The 19,420-nt window shown below is 39.9% G+C and overlaps 1 protein-coding gene across 3 annotated transcripts in view; it reads left to right on the top strand.

The window, feature by feature from the left end:
• XRCC5 (X-ray repair cross complementing 5) overlaps positions 1–19,420 on the top strand; it is an 86,667-nt gene that overhangs the window by 16,744 nt on the left and 50,503 nt on the right. For all 3 annotated transcript variants that reach the window (XM_059875096.1, XM_024975584.2, NM_001102141.1), the window contains 5 exon segments: positions 3,056–3,168; positions 7,161–7,223; positions 12,378–12,515; positions 13,601–13,691; positions 17,977–18,110. In XM_059875096.1, the coding sequence (XP_059731079.1) occupies positions 3,056–3,168; positions 7,161–7,223; positions 12,378–12,515; positions 13,601–13,691; positions 17,977–18,110 (539 nt within the window).

Here is a 19,420-nt window from a genome sequence, read left to right on the forward strand (position 1 = left end):
GATATGAGGCAGGCTAGGTTTTGTATTGTTATTTGTCTAGAGACACATCTGTGTGAGGGAATCATGGGATGCTGGGTTCTGTAACTCATCTACTGGGGTTTGGGCAGGGCTGTTCTGAAACAGGAGTATGCTCATGCATTCGGTCTCTCTGGGTTTTATTTATTTTTAATTGTTGATGATTGCTTTACAATACTGGTTTGATTTCTATCATACATCAACATGAATTAACCATAGGTGTACATATGTCCCCTCCCTCTTGAATCTGTCTCCCACTTCCCGCCCATTCCCACCCTTCTAGATTATTACAGAGCCCCAGTTTGAGTTCCCTGAGTTGTACAGCAAATTCCCATTGGCTGTCTGTTTACATGTGTTAGTGTATATGCTTCCATGCTACTCTCTCCATTCATCTCACTCTCTCCCTCTTCTCAAGTGACAGGACTTAATACTTGGCTTTGTTTTGAAGTCTGAAGCTTACTAGCTAGGCAAATGCTTATATTAACATGGGTGAAGCAACTTTTTTTGCGAATCTTTGACTTCCATGGTGATCATTTTTCTAAATGCCAATTTCAGGTCTCATAATGTGCCAGATTAGCTCCCTTAAGGTAATTTAGGGGTTAAAAAAATTATTTATATTTGTCATGTTGCTTTATATTCATTGGGATCTTTAGAGTTGTACTTCGTATATTTATATGCATTAGCTCTGTAGAGTGTATTTAGATCATGTCTCTATCCAGAGAGCTTAGAAGCCAGCTGAATGTTCAAGAGCTAAAGTGATAAGATACCAAATGATGGTTAAGATAGAAGCCAGAGTCTTTATATAATAAATTTATCACCAGACTACTATGTGCTAAATAGTCTCAGTATAATTTTAATTTAAAAGCCTTGAAAAAATTCCTTTTATCTGTGTGGCATTGTATCACAGTGTTTGTGTATATTTATATGTTTTGCAGGGTTTCAGGGGGTAGGAGAGTGATTAAAAGTGGTAATGGTTATGCCTCCTTTCTTTGTTCTCATGAGTTATATTTAGAATGTAATTACCATCCCATCATCTCTACTAATTCTTTAATTCAGCTCATCGGTAGAGTGTGGTTAAGAACAGAAATTTTGGAGTCAGACTGGTTAGAATCTTGGCTCCACTACTTGCTAGTCATTTAATCCTAGTATAATGACTGTCTCATAGTAGGAGGATTAACATGATTAAGGGCATAAGACCAGAAAAGTAGAGGGCCTTCTCAGTGATACTGAGTAGTTGGGTAAGATGTACTGGGCATATACAGACTCGTGGTCAGAGCAGTATATAAAAGACAACCTGCATTTTCTCTTTTAATCTTCACAGCAAGCAGTGAAGTAGGCACTCTTGTCCCCATTTTACAGATAAGAGAACTGAGGCTGAAAGACATTCATTAACATGTGCAGTATCACATAGTTAACAGCTAGTAGATTTGAACCCAGGGCTGCAAGAGTCTGTGTTTCTCCATACTATTCTGAGTTAGGAAGGGTTCTGAATGATACACTGAAGAGTTGATGCTTAATTTTGAGAGCAGCATGAAGCTGTTTATAATTTTGAGGAGCAGAATCTCAGAGTTGTGTTTTAAGATGATTAATAGGACATATGGATGTAGGATGGATTGGAAGGAGAAGGGACTAGACATGAGGGTGCCAATTCTTTTGGTTGCAAGCAAAGAAAGCAACTCTGGTTTATCTTAGGCAAAAAGCAAATTCATTGATAGAGCAATGGAGAGGAAAGAGTTAAATATGGTTTAAGTTTAAAGAGTATAGGTGAGTAGCTTTTCTCTCTTAGCTTTTTGCAATTACCCACATGCTTCCTTTGCCTGTCCCCTACTCTCTACCCGCTAATAGGTAGAGTTCTCTCTTCTAGATAGAGGGATTAGTTAATACGAGCAAAGACTTGTCGTATTTGTAGTCTGTTCTCTACTTTTGGCCATATACAAAAGTTGCAGTACTTGATTTGCCCTTTAAAAGATGAACCAGAAAACATGACACTTTTAACGAGAAGTTTCAAATTACTCTTAAACAATTCAAGTAAGATGTCTGAAAAAACATGTACTACTCTTATGTGCCATGTATTTCCCTCTTAATTTTTTGTTGACATTTTTTTATCATTAGTTTTTATTAAGACATATAGAAACGTGTTTCTTTTTAATCAAATACTTTGCATGAACAGAGTGAGAGGGGCTAATAAATAAACATTGGATCACAGAATCTGCCCACAGACACACACGTTTCTTTGTTTCTTCGAGTGAAGATGCACGCATGTGCTTTTCCTTTTTATCCGCCCAAGGTCAGACTCCTTGGATTTTGATGATCTTTCTCCCTATTAAACATACAATACTATATAGTGAAAGGGCTCAACCGTACATAGAACAAAGACCCTGAAACAGGGTTGGAGTTTTTTTAAGGAGCCAAGAGCCTGTATGTGTATGAATACCCTAAGTAATTAAAAATATATATATATAGACAATCCTACCCCAGAAATAAAATAAATTTAAATGCAGAAAAATATCCAGCATATCAATTGAATGTTTCTGAATAGAAAAATTTTGGCATCTTCTGTTAGGCATTTATAAATCTCCAGCATCCATTTTTGGGAACATTTTGTTCTGAAATTTTCCAATAGGAGTTTTTCTCTGTAGATTTCCAGGTTTCTGAATAAATGTGTTCTTGTTATTATTTGTACAAATCATGATTATACTTTATAGTCATTCATGGTTTATATTTGGTTGGTAACTAGTACATTGCATTTGCTGCTGTTCTTTCTTCTAGGCTGGATAATCATCAAGGTAACTAGATGGCAGAATATGCTACTTAAAAAAATATAATTAGATTTTAATTATCTCTATATTGTATATGTTTGTGGATCTGCTGCTTCCTTTCCCTCATTGATCACAAGGGACAGAAATTTGATTCCAGGGAACAGTATATAGAGGCTTGATCCAGAGTGTGCATATATTGTTAATGTATATGTGGGGCCAATTTCAGCTTGTAGAAAATGAGGCCCCATATGCTTAACAGATGCTCTTCTCTTGTTCTCCAGGGTTCCGCTATGGGAGTGATATCATTCCTTTCTCTAAAGTGGATGAGGAACAAATGAAGTATAAATCGGAGGGAAAGTGCTTCTCTGTCTTGGGATTTTGTAGATCTTCTCAGGTAAAGCACATATTCTACTAATTGTAAACAAAACAGACAAGCTTTTTTCTCATTATTTGAAATGGTGTGGTTTTGATTGGACCTTTTATGTATACTTATTTCACTTTTAATTTTTCTAAATGTAGTTTGCGGTGCTACTATCTTTGATTTTTGAAGATTGAAAATCAAGAGGTGGAGAAGTCAGCATAAATCAGAAGAACAAACTCAATGAAAAGTCACTTCTTAGCTTTGGTGTCAGTGGTAGCTCATGGTAGCCTTAAAGAAACAGCAACCAGTTCTTTGCTGTTGTATTCCTTTCTCTAATTGTAAACTGGAATGTTTTATAGGAATGAAAGTCTAGTTGGGTTTTGAATGACCATAGATCTCTTAGAATATCATTGATTTATGCCAGTCACCCTTCTCAGTGCCCAACAGAGATCTAAGATGTGAAGCTTGTTCATAAGTCATCTGTTTTTAGACTGCAATACAGAGATGCAAAATAGACACATTGGGAGATGAAGTAACTCAGTGAAGGCTGTGAGATACAATACACGGTCCTAGAAAGAGTCATTAAAGATTCATAAAGGTCTTAAGTGAAATGTTCTTGAAATGTACTTGAATAAGTAGAAAGTGCATCTTTTCAGGCTTTTTAGAGATGAAGAGATTCTTGTTGGCTCCAGAAGAACTCAAGTGAGAATTAAAATAAATATATTCCAGTATACCAGATTTGAACTTCTTCATGTTGCTCTAGCATGTGGTCCTTGTGTAAGTCAGTGTTAGAATAATTCGGTGAAGTTGGGGAGAATGTGTTCATGATATGCTCAAACTGTTAGGTGCATTTTTAAGATTCATAAGCCAAAAATTGAGAATATTTACTTAAAGTCAATACAGTTTTAATGGTGAGATTAAATACTTTTTGGAAGTTGAGAGTCTCTAACAAATTACAATCAACATACTTTTCTTTAAAATTATTTACTTTGGGAAGAGTGATTAAACTTAAAATTTATGTTTATTAAAGTCAGTGCTTATGAGGCAAGTGAAACAGAGCCTCCATTCAGACCTGCTTGTAGAAACTGGCCTCTTGGGAACTAATTCCAGATAGGCAGAAAAGAATTGCCTATCTAAAACCGCTACAACTGTAATTCAGCACTCAAAAAACTTAAATCATCTGTGCCACAGTGGGTGTGGGGGCCCATTTAGTTAAATGATGAAGCAAGAAAGAGTGAACTGAAAAAATACATATTCCATTTAAAGAGATTTTTATTCACTTAAACTGAAGTTTTAAGTCATGAAGTATTTTCTAAATCAACTTTTTTTGATGTTAAGCTCTAAGTTATTTTTATCTTAAGTACATTATCAGACAGATACAATAGAAATAGTCATGCTACTGCTACTGCTAAGTCATTTCAGTCGTGTCCGACTCTGTGCAACCCCATAGACGGCAGCCCACCAGGCTCTGCCATCCCTGGGATTCTCCAGGCAAGAACACTGGAGTGGGTTGCCATTTCCTTCTGCAATGCATGAAAGTGAAAAGTGAAAGGGAAGTTGCTCAGTCGTGTCTGACTCTTCTCGACCCCATGGACTGAAGCCTACCAGGCTCCTCCGTCCATGGGATTTTCCGGGCAAGAGTACTGGAGTGGGGTGCCATTGCCTTCTCCAAGAAATAGTCATAATAGCTACCATTTACTGATTACAATATTACAGTCAGTATACTAAGCATTTTATGTAAATTCCCATTTAATTCTTGTTATAACCCTCTTCAGTTCAGTTTAGTCGCTCAGTCGTATCCAACTCTTTGTAACCCCATGGACTGCAGCACACCAGGCCTCCCTGTCCATCACCAACTCCCAGCGTTTGCTCAAACTCATGTCCATTGAGTTGATGATGCCATCCAACCATCTCATCCTCTGTCATCCCCTTCTCCTCCCACCTTCAATCTTTCCCAGCATCAGGGTCTTTTCAAATGAGTCAGTTCTTCGCATCAGGTGACAAAAGTATTGGAGTTTCAGCTTCAACAACAGTCCTTCCAATAAATATTCAGGGCTGATTTCCTTTAGGATGGACTGGTTGGACAACCCTCTTAGGTAGGTGCATGATACATACTTTATATATTAGGAAATTGAGGTTCAGAGCTGTTAGATAATAGGCCCAAGGTGACCCAGTTCGAAGGTGGTAGAGATGGGTTTTGAACAAGGTCTCTCTGACTCTAAAGCTATGCCATTAATCAACTGTGATCTGTGCACCAGTAGACAGGCTCATTTTTGAATAGTCTAGCTTTTATATCCGGAGAAGGCGATGGCACCCCCCTCCAGTACTCTTGCCCGGAAAATCCCATGGGCAGAGGAGCCTGGTAGGCTGCAGTCCACGGGGTCACCAAGAGTCGGATACGACTGAGCGACTTCCCTTTCACTTTTCACTTTCATGCATCGGAGAAGGCAATGGCAACCCACTCCAGTGTTCTTGCCTAGAGAATCCCAGGGACGGGGGAGCCTGGTGGGCTGCCATCTATGGGGTCGCACAGAGTCGGACATGACTGAAGCGACTTAGCAGCAGCGGCAGCAGCTTTTATATCAGAGAAGGCAATGGCACCCCACTCCAGTACTATTGCCTGGAAAATCCCATGGACGGAGGAGCCTGGTGGGCCGCAGTCCATGGGGTCGCTAAGAGTCGGAGACGACTGAGCGACTTCCCTTTCACTTTTCACTTTCATGCATTGGAGAAGGAAATGGCAACCCACTCCAGTGTTCTTGCCTGGAGAATCCCAGGGACGGGGGAGCTTGGTGGGCTGCTGTCTGTGGGGTCGCACAGAGTCGGACACGACTGAAGCAACTTAGCAGCAGCAGCAGCAGCAGCAGCTTTTATATATATGCTTTCGTGTATTGTGTTAACAGATGCATACACAGCATCTTAAGAAGGTTTTTCCATAGCAACTAAGGTAAAGTGTACGTATGTACCTTCTAACAGACTAGTAATTAGCTTTAAATAAATAAGATCACATAGTTTTCCAGATTCCCTTAAACTGAGGGACACTAATATTTCTGGATTGAATTAGTGTGAAACTTTTCATTATATAAAATGGACTCTTTTTTTTTTTTAATTGTGAATTACTCTTTTAAATTTTCAGGGGACTTTTCACTTTTTCTTCTTCCAAGTTGTCAGTATTCTTGGTATCTAATTATAGGATGGATAAGAATTTAGCCAGAAATTCCCCAAATGTCTGACTGTCCTTTGAGAAGTCATTTAGGTGCCTTAGGAAAAGGTATCATTAACTGTTCTTGAATAAGTCAGCTATTACAGATTCTAATAAAAGGGCAAATAAATCTATACAAATGTAGCAGACTGAAAATATAAAATTATTCCCATATTTCTTCAAATAATGGTTTTCAGATGGGGAATGGATGTGAAGATGGAGGGTATTTAAATTACATGGGCCTCACCCCCACACCTTTGAGACTCAGTTTTCTTGAACTGCTGTTACTGTGAAAGTGCTCACAATTTCTCAGCATTAGAGGTGGGAGTGCAGAAAAAATATTTGAGAAGCATTACTTCTCTTATGGCACCTTCTTAGAAACTCTGGGCTCAAGATGACATAGATCAAAGAGATGTTGATCTTGGTTGATAGATGCAGGTGGTTATAATATCAGGAACTCTTAGTATTCATTTTCTAGTCTGTCTTTGACTCTGATGCTCTGCTAGTTAAGTAATTTAAAGGACAAATGGTACTCTAGTCTCTTGCAATTCATCAGTGCTTTGTCATTGCTCTTAGGATGAAGTCCAAACCACTTTGCTTATGAGACTTCATGATCTGATCTATGCTAAATCTTACTCATCTGACTTTACATTTATTGTGTTTAATTTATTTGAACCTCAAGTAGTAAGTTGTTTCTAGTGCCTGTGAATGTTTTTCAGCAAGAGCATTTTGAATAGAATTTCTTAATAACATGTGGCATTATGGTTTCATATGTTCCTTACTTTGGATCTAAACCAGTTCTTTTTCTCACTTCCTCGTGTAGGTCCACATGAAATATTTTATGGGAAATCAAGTTCTAAAGGTCTTTGCAGCAAAAGATGATGAGGTGAGTTGACAGTAGGTCTTTAAGGCAGGGCCACAGAATTGAATTGTCATTTTAAGTGAGTTGTTTGGGGCTTTTATAGTTTAAAATAACATTAATTCTTGCAACAGCAGTGGGAAAATTCACTGACCTTTAGCTTTGAAAATGGAGAAGTGATAAATGAGTTTGTCATAGCATGAGCACAAGGCCTGAGAACATAGTCCTGCAATTGGAGATCAGGTGAATATTAAAAACAAAAACGTTTGAGCAAATATATTTAATTTGGGGATCTCATGGTCACAGGTTCAGGAAGTGTGGCATTAGGTTAATATTTTCATTTTCATAAGCAGAACATTTAGTGCTGGCTTGAACTGAACAAAGCTAGTGGAGGTAATGAAATTCCAGCTGAGCTATTTCAAATCCTAAAAGATGATGCTGTGAAAGTGCTGCACTCAGTATGCCAGCAAATTTGGAAAACTCAGCAGTGGCCACGGGACTGGAAAAGGTCAGTTTTCATTCTAGTCCCAAAGAAGGGCAATGCCAAGAATGTTCAAACTGCCAAAGTACACTTATTTCATTTGCTAGCAAAGTAATGTTCAAAATTTTTCAAGCTAGGCTTCAACAGTTCATGAACCGAGAATTTCCAGATATTCAAGCTGGATTTAGAAAAGGCAGAGGAAGCAGAGATCAAATTGCCCACAGCTGGTGGATCATAGAAGCAGCAACAGAATTCCAGAAAAGCATCTATTTCTGGTTTACTGATGATGCTAAAGCCTCTGATTGTGTGGAAACAAACTGGAAAATTCTTAAAGACATGGGAAAACCACACCACCTTACCTGCCTCCTGAGAAACCTGTATGCAAATCAAGAAGCAACAGTTAGAACTGGACATGGAACAATGGACTGGTTCAAAATTGGGAAAGGAGTATGGCAAGGCTATATATTGTCACCCTGCTTATTTGACTTATATGCAGAGTACATCATGGAAATGCCAGGCTGGCTGAAGCACAAGCTGATATCAAGATTACAGGGAGAAATACCAATAATAACATCAGATATGCAGATGACACCACCCTTATGGCGAAAGCAAAAAAGGAACTGAAAGGCCTCTTGATGAAAGTGAAAGAGGAGAGTAAAAAAGCTAGCTTAAAACTCAATATTCAAAAAGCTAAATCATGACACCCAGTCCCATCACTTCATGGCAAATAGATGGGGAAACAATGGAAACAATGACAGACTTTATTTTTCTTGGGCTCCAAAATCACTGCAGATGGTGACTGCAGTCATGAAATTAAAAGACACTTGCTCCTTAGAAGAAAAGCTATGACCAACCTAGACAACATATTAAAAAGCAGAGACTTTACTTTGCCAACAAAGGTCCGTCTAGTCAAGGCTATGGTTTTTCCAGTGGTCATGTATGGATGTGAGAGTTAGACTATAAAGAAAGCTGAGCGCCGAAGAATTGATGCTTTTGAACTGTGGTGTTGGAGAGACTCTTGAGAGTCCCTTGGACTGCAAGGAGATCAAACTGATCAATCCTAAAGGAAATCAATCCTGAATATTCATTGGAAGGACTGATGCTGAAGCTGAAGCCCCAATACTTTGGCCACCTGATGTGAAGAATGGACTCATTGGGAAAAGACCCTGATGCTGGGAAAGATTGAAGGCAGGAGGAGAAGGGGATGACAGAGGATGATATGGTTGGATGGCATCACTGACTTAATGGACATGAGTTTGAGCAAGCTCCAGGAGTTGGCGAAGGACAGGAAAGCCTGGCATGCTGCAGTCCATGGGGTTGCAAAGAGTTGGACAGAACTGAGCGACTGAACAACAGCAACAAAGCATGCTGAAGATCCACTTACTCACTGGACAGCTTCCATCATTGAGAAGTTTGTCTTATTCTCTTTGCCCCTTTCTCTTCATTCTCTTTCTACATCCCAGGAGGTTGTGTTTTCAGGCTGGTTTCTGTCTGATTAACAACCCGTGACTGTTACATCCTATGTGCACACCTGCCCTCTCTACAGATATTTCCTGTGCAGTCTTCAAGTCAGAACTCCCTTGGAAATTTTGATGTTAACTGGAGGCTTACCATCCTGTGTCTGTTTCAGACTACTTAAACAGGTCTCCAAGTTCCAGAAGTTATTTATATTTGGAACTGGTAAACTGGATGCAGAAGGCTTGTTCGGGTGGTGGTGTTAGGGATCTAGTCCTCCTTTTCCCCTCACCTCTGAAAGGTAGCTGGCTGCTGATTTAGTGAATGGATATGCCAATATCCATTAGAGCAGTAAAATTAAGAGAAGAAAATGCTTGGCTTCCACTCAATGTTGGATTTGTTAATGCACAGTAGGTGTATGTGACTTCTCAAATTTGAAACTCCTACTTCATGGATTTCTCCTGAATCACATCCTTTTGGGAATCATGCAGTTCAATATATGTTGTCAACACAACTGCATTTTTAACTTCTGCCGAAGTTTTAACTCCAGCTTAATGTCCTTTTACCCAAAGAAAATTTTGATCACTTCATGTGATTGCTGGATATGAGTAAGAAAAGTCACATCACAAAGCCATGTTAGCACTTGTCATTGTCTAGACTTGCTAGCTCAGGTCAGGGCAGCCTTGTGGCTTGTGTAGTTCACATCCAGCCTTATACGGAACCTATAGATCACAGGGTCACTTTGTGACACTCAAGAAAAAAAAATTCTTCTACTAACGGGTCAGGGCTATTCTGTGGTGTCAGTTCTTGATGTCTTACTCAAAGAATAATATTAACTAATTGGAGCTTAATGAGATAAGCTGAGGAAGAAAGAAATTGTCATGGAAATTTTCAGTAAAAGATAACATGGAGAATACTTGTGTAGGTAGCAGCAAAGTAGGAGGGATGAGGGATGTGATAGCCTTCTTCAGATACTTAGCGGGTTATCATATGAAGCAGGAGCTAGACTCTGCTTCCTGCCAGAGGATAAATTGGAACCAACAAGTGGTCGTTTTGTTCACAATGAAGAATTATTTTATCAACAAGGATTACTGTCTCCATATGGATTGGTTCCTTGTGAGATGGTCCAGTCCCCATTCCTGTAAGTTTCTAAGCAGAGTCTCCATCAGTCAGATGTGGAAGGCAAGTCCTTCATCATGTGGGTTGCCAAACTAGATGAATACTTTTGTTTTCAACTCAAATATTCTAGGAATCTATGAATATATTCCTTTTTAAGAATATTTTCTTCGGTTATTAGCATTTTTTTTTACAGAGAATCTACACTTAGGTCCTGGTTTTCACTGTGTGGAAGAGAAATGGAGGAGAAAGGAGAGGAAATGGAGCCTTAGTTGAGAATCTACACTTAGGCCCTGGTTTTCACTGTGTGGAAGAGAAGTGGAGAGGAGGAAGGAGAGGAAATGGAGCCTTAGTTGAGTTTCCCACAAGTGTAGTGTTGTGTTAGAGCAGACACTGGGGACCCCGTCCTTCCTTCTTTAAATATCTCAGTTGGTTCTGTCAAAGACATCCACATAAAAACTTGCAGATACATTGGAAGTAATCTCTTCTTTAGTTTCCCACTGTGCTGATATGGTCTCTTGTATGGGACTTGTTAGAATATATACATTCTGTACTTGGTACACTTGGCTATGGACAGGGAGGCCTGGTATGCTGCAGTCCATGGGGTCGCAAAGAGTCGGACATGACTGAGCGACTGAACTGAAGACATTACTTAGCCAAGAGTAGGCACTAAGTTAATACTCCTTGAACTGAAAAGGTAATCACTCTATCATGACATCTGTAGAGGATTTTGATGGCAAGATATTGATATCATCGTTTTTTTTGTGGAGAAGATGGGAATATGCATAGCTAACGTTGATGGAAGTTAGCTGTGGCCCCTGAGAAAAATACAAAGTGTTTGAGAGGTTAGTGAGAGGAGGGAGGGCTTAGTAAAGCAGATCTGAAATGGACTGCTTGTCAGTTTGCTGATTCTTGAGGATGGGTTCAAAGCTTGAGAGCCCAAGCTTGAGAAGCTTGAGAGAGAGTTTTGGGGAGAGCATTCCAGTGAGGAGAAATTGTACATGGAAAAAGCTACTGGGGCGGGAAAGCACAAGACTTGCCTGTGAATAACGATCTGCTCTACCAAGGCTGAGAAAGAGGTACCTGTGGAGGTTTTTATGGAAGAGAGTGACATAGTCAGCTCTCGGAACAGGGGACACCATGATGGAACAGGGCGGATAGAATGTGAAAAATGGCATAAAAGTCGAATTTGTAGAGCCTGATGAACACTTGAAGTTGAAGGACAGTAGGCAGGCCTTATCAACAACTTTCGGACTTCTCATTTGGAAGTGATGTTTGTAGAAGGAGGGAGTACAGGCGGAGAAGAGGGGAGTGATACTAAAGTTAGTTTTGGTCATGGACAGTTTGAAATACCTGAGGTATAACAGTACAAGTTATCTACCAACTAGTAGGCTGTGTAAGTCTAGATCTTAGGAGTTTTAAAGCTGAATATACAGATTTTTGATTCATCAACTCATGGGACTGGGTGAAAGAAATTGTCACCAAAGTAGAGTTCTTTTAGAGTGAGAGGAGGAGAAAAAGGCCAAGAGCAGAATTTCAAGATTGGAAGACAACAAGAGCTGGGGGAATAGTGGTCCACAAAGGTAGAATAACCAGAGGAGAGTGTTACTTCTGAAGCCAAAGAAGGAGAAAGTGTAGAGAAAGAGGGGTGGTCAGATGCTACTGAAAGGTCAAACAGATAGAATGGAGACTAAGAGTTTGGCAACTTGGAGATCACAGGGCACTTCAGAGTAGTTTCAGGAAGGAAATGGCTACGTAGCTGGTTTAGATTGAAGAATAATTGTGTTCTAAGTGGTGAAACAAGATTATTTCATGAAATTTAAGATGAAGGTAAAGAAGGTTACAGATAGTAATTTATGGAGAGAGGGCAAGGAAAAATTTTGTTTAGAGTTAGGTATAAATTCAGAGGAGAAGGAAAGTTGAAGGAAAAAGAGCATATAACAAAGTTCCCGAAGAGGTACAGTAAATGTGATCAAATGCAATGTGTACAGTGTAGCCTTCAAGTGGATAGAGGGGTATTTAATATCCGAAACAGGGAGAATGTGGATAGCAATCTTACAAGTATTCAGTTGTGCTGTGAAAATCCTCACATGTTGGACACATACTAACACAAACATCTCTCTTACTAGGCGGCAGCAGTTGCCCTCTCCTCCCTGATTCATGCTTTGGATGAATTAGACATGGTGGCCGTGGTTCGATATGTTTACAACGAAAAAACTAATCCTCAAGTTGGCGTGGCTTTTCCTTTGATCAAGGACGCATATGAGGTAGAACCTGCAAGTTGTTTATTCATATTAATTTTTTCCCTTCAGTTGCTTTGTTCTAAACAGTGTTTTTCAACTGTTCATGTGCATGGGAGGTACTGAGGGGATCTGGTTAAAATGCACATTCTGATTCTGTAGCTCTGGGGACGGGGGTTGCCTGAAATTCTGCATTTCTCACCCACTCCCACCTAATGCTGAGACTGCTGGTCTGGGAATCACTTTCAGTTGCAGTGAAAGAGCATAAATTACAAGAGTGTACAAGGAGCTTCCTAATAAAACAACTGGTAAAAGTTGACTATGACTTACTGTTTGCCCAGTCCAGTGACTTCCTCTCCATTCTCATCCTTCCTGACGTCTCAGAACCTCAAGGGAATACAGATTACTTCCCTTTTTACAATAGTCTTTACTATGGATAAAGGCTGAGGGTGTGATTTTCTTGTGATCCTGCTGAATTTACGTTTTTTAGGGCTGTCCTGTTGAAAATACAGATCTAGATTCCTTGCCATTTCTTGTGTCTCAGCGAACTCACTGTGGCAGAAATGGAAGAGAAGGCAGGTATCCTGACTTCCATGTCAGCCTGCCAGTCACCTTGACTCTTCTCATCTGTTATGTTAGTCATGCGTTTTGTAGATATTTGATAGTCTTTCTTTGAGCATTTCTTTTATATTTACTATTTTTGTACTGTTTGCAGTTGTGTACAACTTATCACAGGGCTTCCCAGGTGACTCAGTGGTAAAGAATCCACCTGCCAAGCAGGAGCCATGAATTCAGTCCCTGGGTCAGGAAGGTCCCCTGGAGAAGGAAGTGCCTACCCACTCCAGTATTCTTGCTGGGAAATCCCATGGACAGAGGAGCCTAGCGGGCTACAGTCCATGGGGTTGCAAGGAGTCAAACACGACTGAACTGAGCAACTGAACAACAGCAGTGGCTCATAGCAGAGATCAGAGCATGTCACTCTCCATGTCCTATACTTTTGCCTTCTAATTTTTTAAATCCTTCTGTTGAGCCATTTTCATAGCATTTGGGATCAGCTTTAAATTTTTCCATTAATTCAGTTGTCTGTTTTTATCTCCGCTGTCTCTCATTAGTGTTTAGTGTACATACAGCTGCCTTTCATGGAAGATTTGCGCCAGTACATGTTTCCATCCTTGAAAAATAATAGGAAATGCACTCCCACAGGTGAGTTTATTTCCATTTTGCTCACTGATTTGCTCTAAACACAGACTGGGGGAAACCACCTGTCTTTAGTCGTGTTTGAGGGCTAGGATTTCACAGGGTGGGATTATAGTTGACCCTTGCACACTGAAGAGGTTTGGGGTACTACTCCCCCAGTTGAATATCCATGTATAACTTTACAGGGCCCTCAGTATTCACAGATCTGTATCTGTGGATTCAGCCAATCTCAGATTGTATAGAAATGTACATATTTGTAATCCACATGTAAGTGGATCTGAGCAATTCAAACTGATGTTGTTCAAGAGTCAACTGTAGTTGGATTCCAATCATAGTGGTATACAGTAATGATGAAAGGTGATTTTTTTCCCCAGTAGTAGGGATAGGTTTGCTCCAAACATTCTCCAGCATCCCCCTTCTGACTTAGAGGTTGTATCTAGGGAGCAGTTTAATGGAAATGGATGTACATTCTCTAATTATGAGCAGAGGGTTTGTCCTTCAGAGCAGTGAATTGACACATAGTATCAAACTTGTGACTAGTGTCCTACATGAAATATGATGTAACTTTAACCATACTTTTCTCTTTGCCCTTTCTTCCTAGTTCACATTTTCAGTCCAAGTCCTGTTGCTCCTTATTGCCAGGAGTTACTGGGAGCTTAATGAGAAGAGGCCTTTATTAAGCATCTGGCTGCAGATGTCAGGATGCTGTACACAGTGAATCTTACACACATAGATCCTGTCTTCCGTAAATCTCACAGTTTAAGACAATTATCATAGATATAATAGTGGGCTGAAATAGAGAATATACCAAAAAGAACACAGAATGATGAATAGATGTTTTAGTTGACAACTTTAAATCTGCCTTGGTGTAGGATGAGGGAGCTGTGAGGTGAGTTCAGAACTGGGTGCTCTCTGTATGTTGGGAGCAGGGTGTGGGAGAAGAGCCAATAATCAAATCCTCCATGTGGAGTGAGGCATGGACTTGAATGTGTAGAAGATGCCAGTGTATTATAATATTCAGTCTTTTCCTCTTGATAATTCCAAATTTTAAATGAGAAGAACATTTAAAAAAGAGAACTTTGTTGAGAGAGAACCTAATAGATGTAAATCACTCAGGATCTAAAACATTATTTTTCGATCTGTTGATTTATTTCCTGTGAGTTGACACTTTTGTTTGCATTTGCTCCATTGGAAAAATAGATCATTAAAGCTGTTTGACATATTTCCCAAGTCAACATTTATGTAAGGGTGTGTGATGCCAGCGTGGTCTGGCCTGATACTAGCCTGGAGTAGCAGATGGAAATCACTGAATATTCACCCACACAGTTTCCACCTCCTTCTTACTGCTGGGTGGACCCTGCAGTCGTCAGTGTGAGATGGTGCCTGAAGCCTCCGTTAGAAAGTGAAAAAATGGAACAGAAATGTCTCATGATAAATGTCTGTATGCTCATTCCTTTTGTAGTAGCTGTCTGAAAGGGATGTTTGAAAGGTGAAGAACAGAAGTATAATAAACTTTAAGGAGCTGCTTACTCTTTTCCGCCTTTTGCCTAGTGGCTGTGAATGATCCCAAAATAGCACTTCAGCTTTTTAACAGCTGAACTGCCATATGAATCAGCAGAATGAAAGTTCCTTGTGGTAGTTTAGGTAGAAGCATTTTGGGGAGAATTGCTTTGGGCTGTGCCATTTTTATTGACTGTAGATTTTTACTGGGAAGAGCTTGCTTTCTATCTGGTATCTGACCGATGTAAAGAAGAGGACACCAAGTTTCTGTTCTCAAAGATTTTTAGAATTTGCCTGGAGTGGGGTAAGACATGTATGCAGGACATTTTTCCAAAGAAGACATATATATGAATGGCTTGCAGACACATGAAAAGATGCTCGACATCACTAATCAGCAGGGAAATGCAAGTTAGAACCACATCTGTCAGAATAGCTGTCATCAAAATGACAACAAATAACATGCTTGTGAGGATGTGGAGAAAAGGGAAATGCAGGGCACTGTTGTTAGAATGTAAATTGGTGCAGCTTCTATGGAAAACAGTACGGAAATTTCTCAAAAAATTAAATTTTTACCATACTATCCAGCACTTCTGATTCTGAATATTTTCCCACAGAAAACATAAACACTAACTCAAAAAGATATATGTATGCCTATGTTCATTGCTGCATTATTTACTACAGCCAAGATATGGGAGCAACTTAAATGTCCATCAGTAAATGAATGAACAAAGAAGATGTGATACACACACACACACACACACACACACACACACACACACAGAGTGGAGTATTACTCATCTATAAAAAAGAATTAAATCTTGCCATTTGCAGTATGGATGAACCTAGAAGGTATTGCGTGGCTTTTTTGGTTACATTTTATGGAAAAACCTGAACAAACTTACTGGCCAACCCAGTATTATTCCAGGTAAAATAAGTCAGACAGAAAAAGAGAAATACGGTATGATTTCACTTAAATGTGGAATCTAAAAAACAAAACAAATGAGCAAACAAAACAGAAACAGACTCATAGAGAACAAACTGGGGGTTGCTAGAGGGAAGTAAAATAAGAGGATGAGTGTAATAGGTAAGAGTGATCAGAGGTAAAAACTTTTAGTTATAAAATCAGTCACAGGGATAAAACACATTTTACATTGCAAATATAGTCAGTCAGTTCAGTTGCTCAGTTGTGTCCGACTCTTTGCAACCCCATGGACTGCAGCATGCCAGGTTCCCCTGTTCATCACCAACTCCTGGAGCTTGTTCAAACTCATGTCCATCGAGTTGGTGTTGCCGTCCTCTGTCATCCCCTCTCCTGCCTTCAATCTTTCCCAGCATCAGTGTCTTTTCCAGTGAGTCAGTTCTTCGCATCAGGTGGCCAAAGTATTGGAGCTTCAGCTTCAGCATCAGTCCTTCCAATGAATATTCAGGACTGATTTCCTTTAGGATTGACCGGTTGGATCTCCTTGCAGTCCAACGGACTCTCAAGAGTCTTCTCCAACACCACAGTTCAAAACCATCAATTCTTCAGTGCTCAGCTTTCTTTTTGGTCCAACCCTCACATCCATACATGACTACTAGAATATAGTCAATCATATTGTAATGACTTTGCATGGTGACAGATGGTAACTAGATTTATTATGTTGGTGATTTTGTAATGTTTAGAAATACTGAATCACTACATTATACACCTGGAACTAATGAAATGTTGTAGATAAATTCTACTTCAATTAAAAAAAGATATGCATGCAGGTCTATATGATTAATGCCATGAGATTTGTGAGAGGAAAGAACTCTATCTGCCTTGCTGCTGCGGCTAAGTCGCTTCAGTCGTGTCCGACTCTGTGCGACCCCATAGACAGCAGCCCGCCAGGCTCCCCCACCCCTGGGATTCTCCAGGCAAGAACGCTGGAGTGGGTTGCCATTTCCTTCTCCAATGCATAAAAGTGAAAAGTGAAAGTGAAGTCTCTCAGTCGTGTCCAACCCTCAGCAACCTCATGGATCGCAGCTTTCCAGGCTCTTCCGTCCATGGGACTTTCCAGGCAAGAGTACCGGAGTGGGGTGCCATAGCTTGTAAAAGAATCTACTCCCTCTGGTCCAGTGACGTCTTCCTGTTAAGTTGGTATACTCCAATACAGGTTATGTTAAATCCTTATAAAGCTGATGTTTCATTACCAAAGGAATGCTTTTAATGTTTTTCTCCTTTGCCAGTTACTAGTTTTTTTAATGTCAACTCAAGGGCTTCCTTGGTGGCTCAGACAGTAAAGAGTCTTGCTGCAATGCAGGAGACCTGGGTTTGATCCCTGGGTGGGGACGATCCCCTAGAGAAGGAACTGGCCCTGTAGTATTCTTGCCTAGATAATTCCATGGGCAGAGGTGCCTGGTGGGCTACAGTTCACTGGATCTCAGAGTCAGACACAACTGAGTGACTGACACTTTACTTTTTCCATAAATACCCAGTATTTTGAATTACCATATGGAAGGTGGGTTTTGTTTGACTGTGGTGCATTCCTCTAGAGCACTTTTGATAAGATATCCCGTTGTCAGAAGTTCATCAATTGGTAGACCTCAGAAGTACCTAAGAGACCAGCTATTCTAAACAGCTCTCTTTGCCGATAAGAAAACTGAGGCTTAGGTTAAATGACTTACGTAACTGGAGAATGCTTTTGGCAGGGCCAGGACTGTCTGTCCTGCCAATGTTGCTGTGAACATCTATGAATGGAAGCCCTTTGTTTGGGAGACTAATGGAACTAATCGTTGTTTCTTTTTGCTGTTTTGTTTGTCCTTGTCTTAGAGGCACAGTTGAGTGCTGTTGATGCTTTGATTGACTCCATGAGCTTGGTGCAGAAAGATGAAGAGGAGGGCACCATTGAAGACTTATTTCCAACCAGCAAAATCCCAAATCCTCAATTCCAGAGACTGTTTCAGGTGAGAGAAGAAAGATGAACCAATCATAGACTTTTTTAGATGAAAGAGAGCAGAGTGAAAAGTTAGGGCAATTGGCTGGTCCAAGTCAAATCAAGAGCTCAGTTGCTCTGTTTAATGAAAGATTAACACCTTTCTCTTCCTACTGAAAAGCGATTAAAAAAATACTCTGAATTTTTAGAAAGAAAGAAGTAATTTCAGATGTTCTTAAATATTTTTTTCTGGGAGAAGGCTAGATTTTTGGTTTTGTGTCTTAAATAGGAGGGCAAAATAAAAAGCAGATTCTTCTGTTATATATATATATATATATATATTTTTTTTTTTTTTTAACAGAGTTTTCTCCTATGTTTTATGTGAATGAGACTTCATTGTTTTTTATATTCAAATAGTTGGGGATTTTTTAGGGACTGTGTAGTATATAACCATGACTTCCCTGGTAGCTCAGATGGTAAAGTGTCTGCCTACAATGTGGGAGACCCGGGTTCAATCCCTGGGTCTGGAAGATCTCCTGGAGAAGGAAATGGCAACCCGCTCCAGTATTCTTGCCGGAAAAATCCCATGGATGGAGGAACCTGGTAGGCTATAGTCCATGGGGTCGCAAAGAGTCGAACATGACTGAGGAGAAGAAGTGTTAGAAGTCGGATAGAGAGGTTATAGTATGAACTTATTAAACAGTAACTAAAGAAAAATTTAAATTTCTGAATCTTGGTCCAAGGGAATTAGAAGATGGAGATTGGATTAAAGGAAACTGGGAACTTGATAAGGGACCTATCTTATACGATGGAAGGGGAGGAATGGACCACTGATGAAGGTTGGTCCCAGTCCTGGAATAACCTGGTGACAGCAGGACATAGGCATCTCTGAACCCCACACAAAGCTGTGAAAAGTCACCAGTAGCTTCTCTAGACAGACTTCTCCCCAAAGGGGAGTGGAGGGCCTACTCTTATGACAGCTGGGGAGAGGCAGGGAGGTAGGAGTGGAGGCTTCGTATTGGGGGTCCACTGATTGCCCCTTTGACTCATTTCTCAAAGCATCCTTAACTAACTCAAGTCCAAGTTAGGGCCTGTTATGATTTTATGGGCTCTTCTACTCAAAAGAAGCTGCCTAGTTTTTTGATACTACACAGTTTCCTTTAAACTTTCTTTAAAAAAGTCTTTTGTTCTAAAATCAGTACTATGAAGCTTAACAGGTCAAGATCTGACTCAGTAAGTATTTTTGTATTCTAAGTATAATCAAGTATAAATTACTTGTATAAATTCCTTTGCTGTCTTTGACAAGTGGACTTCAAGACATGCTGTTTTTGACAAATGGCC

Source organism: Bos taurus, chromosome 2 (genome assembly GCF_002263795.3).
Source record: "Bos taurus isolate L1 Dominette 01449 registration number 42190680 breed Hereford chromosome 2, ARS-UCD2.0, whole genome shotgun sequence".
Lineage (NCBI taxonomy): Eukaryota > Metazoa > Chordata > Mammalia > Artiodactyla > Bovidae > Bos > Bos taurus.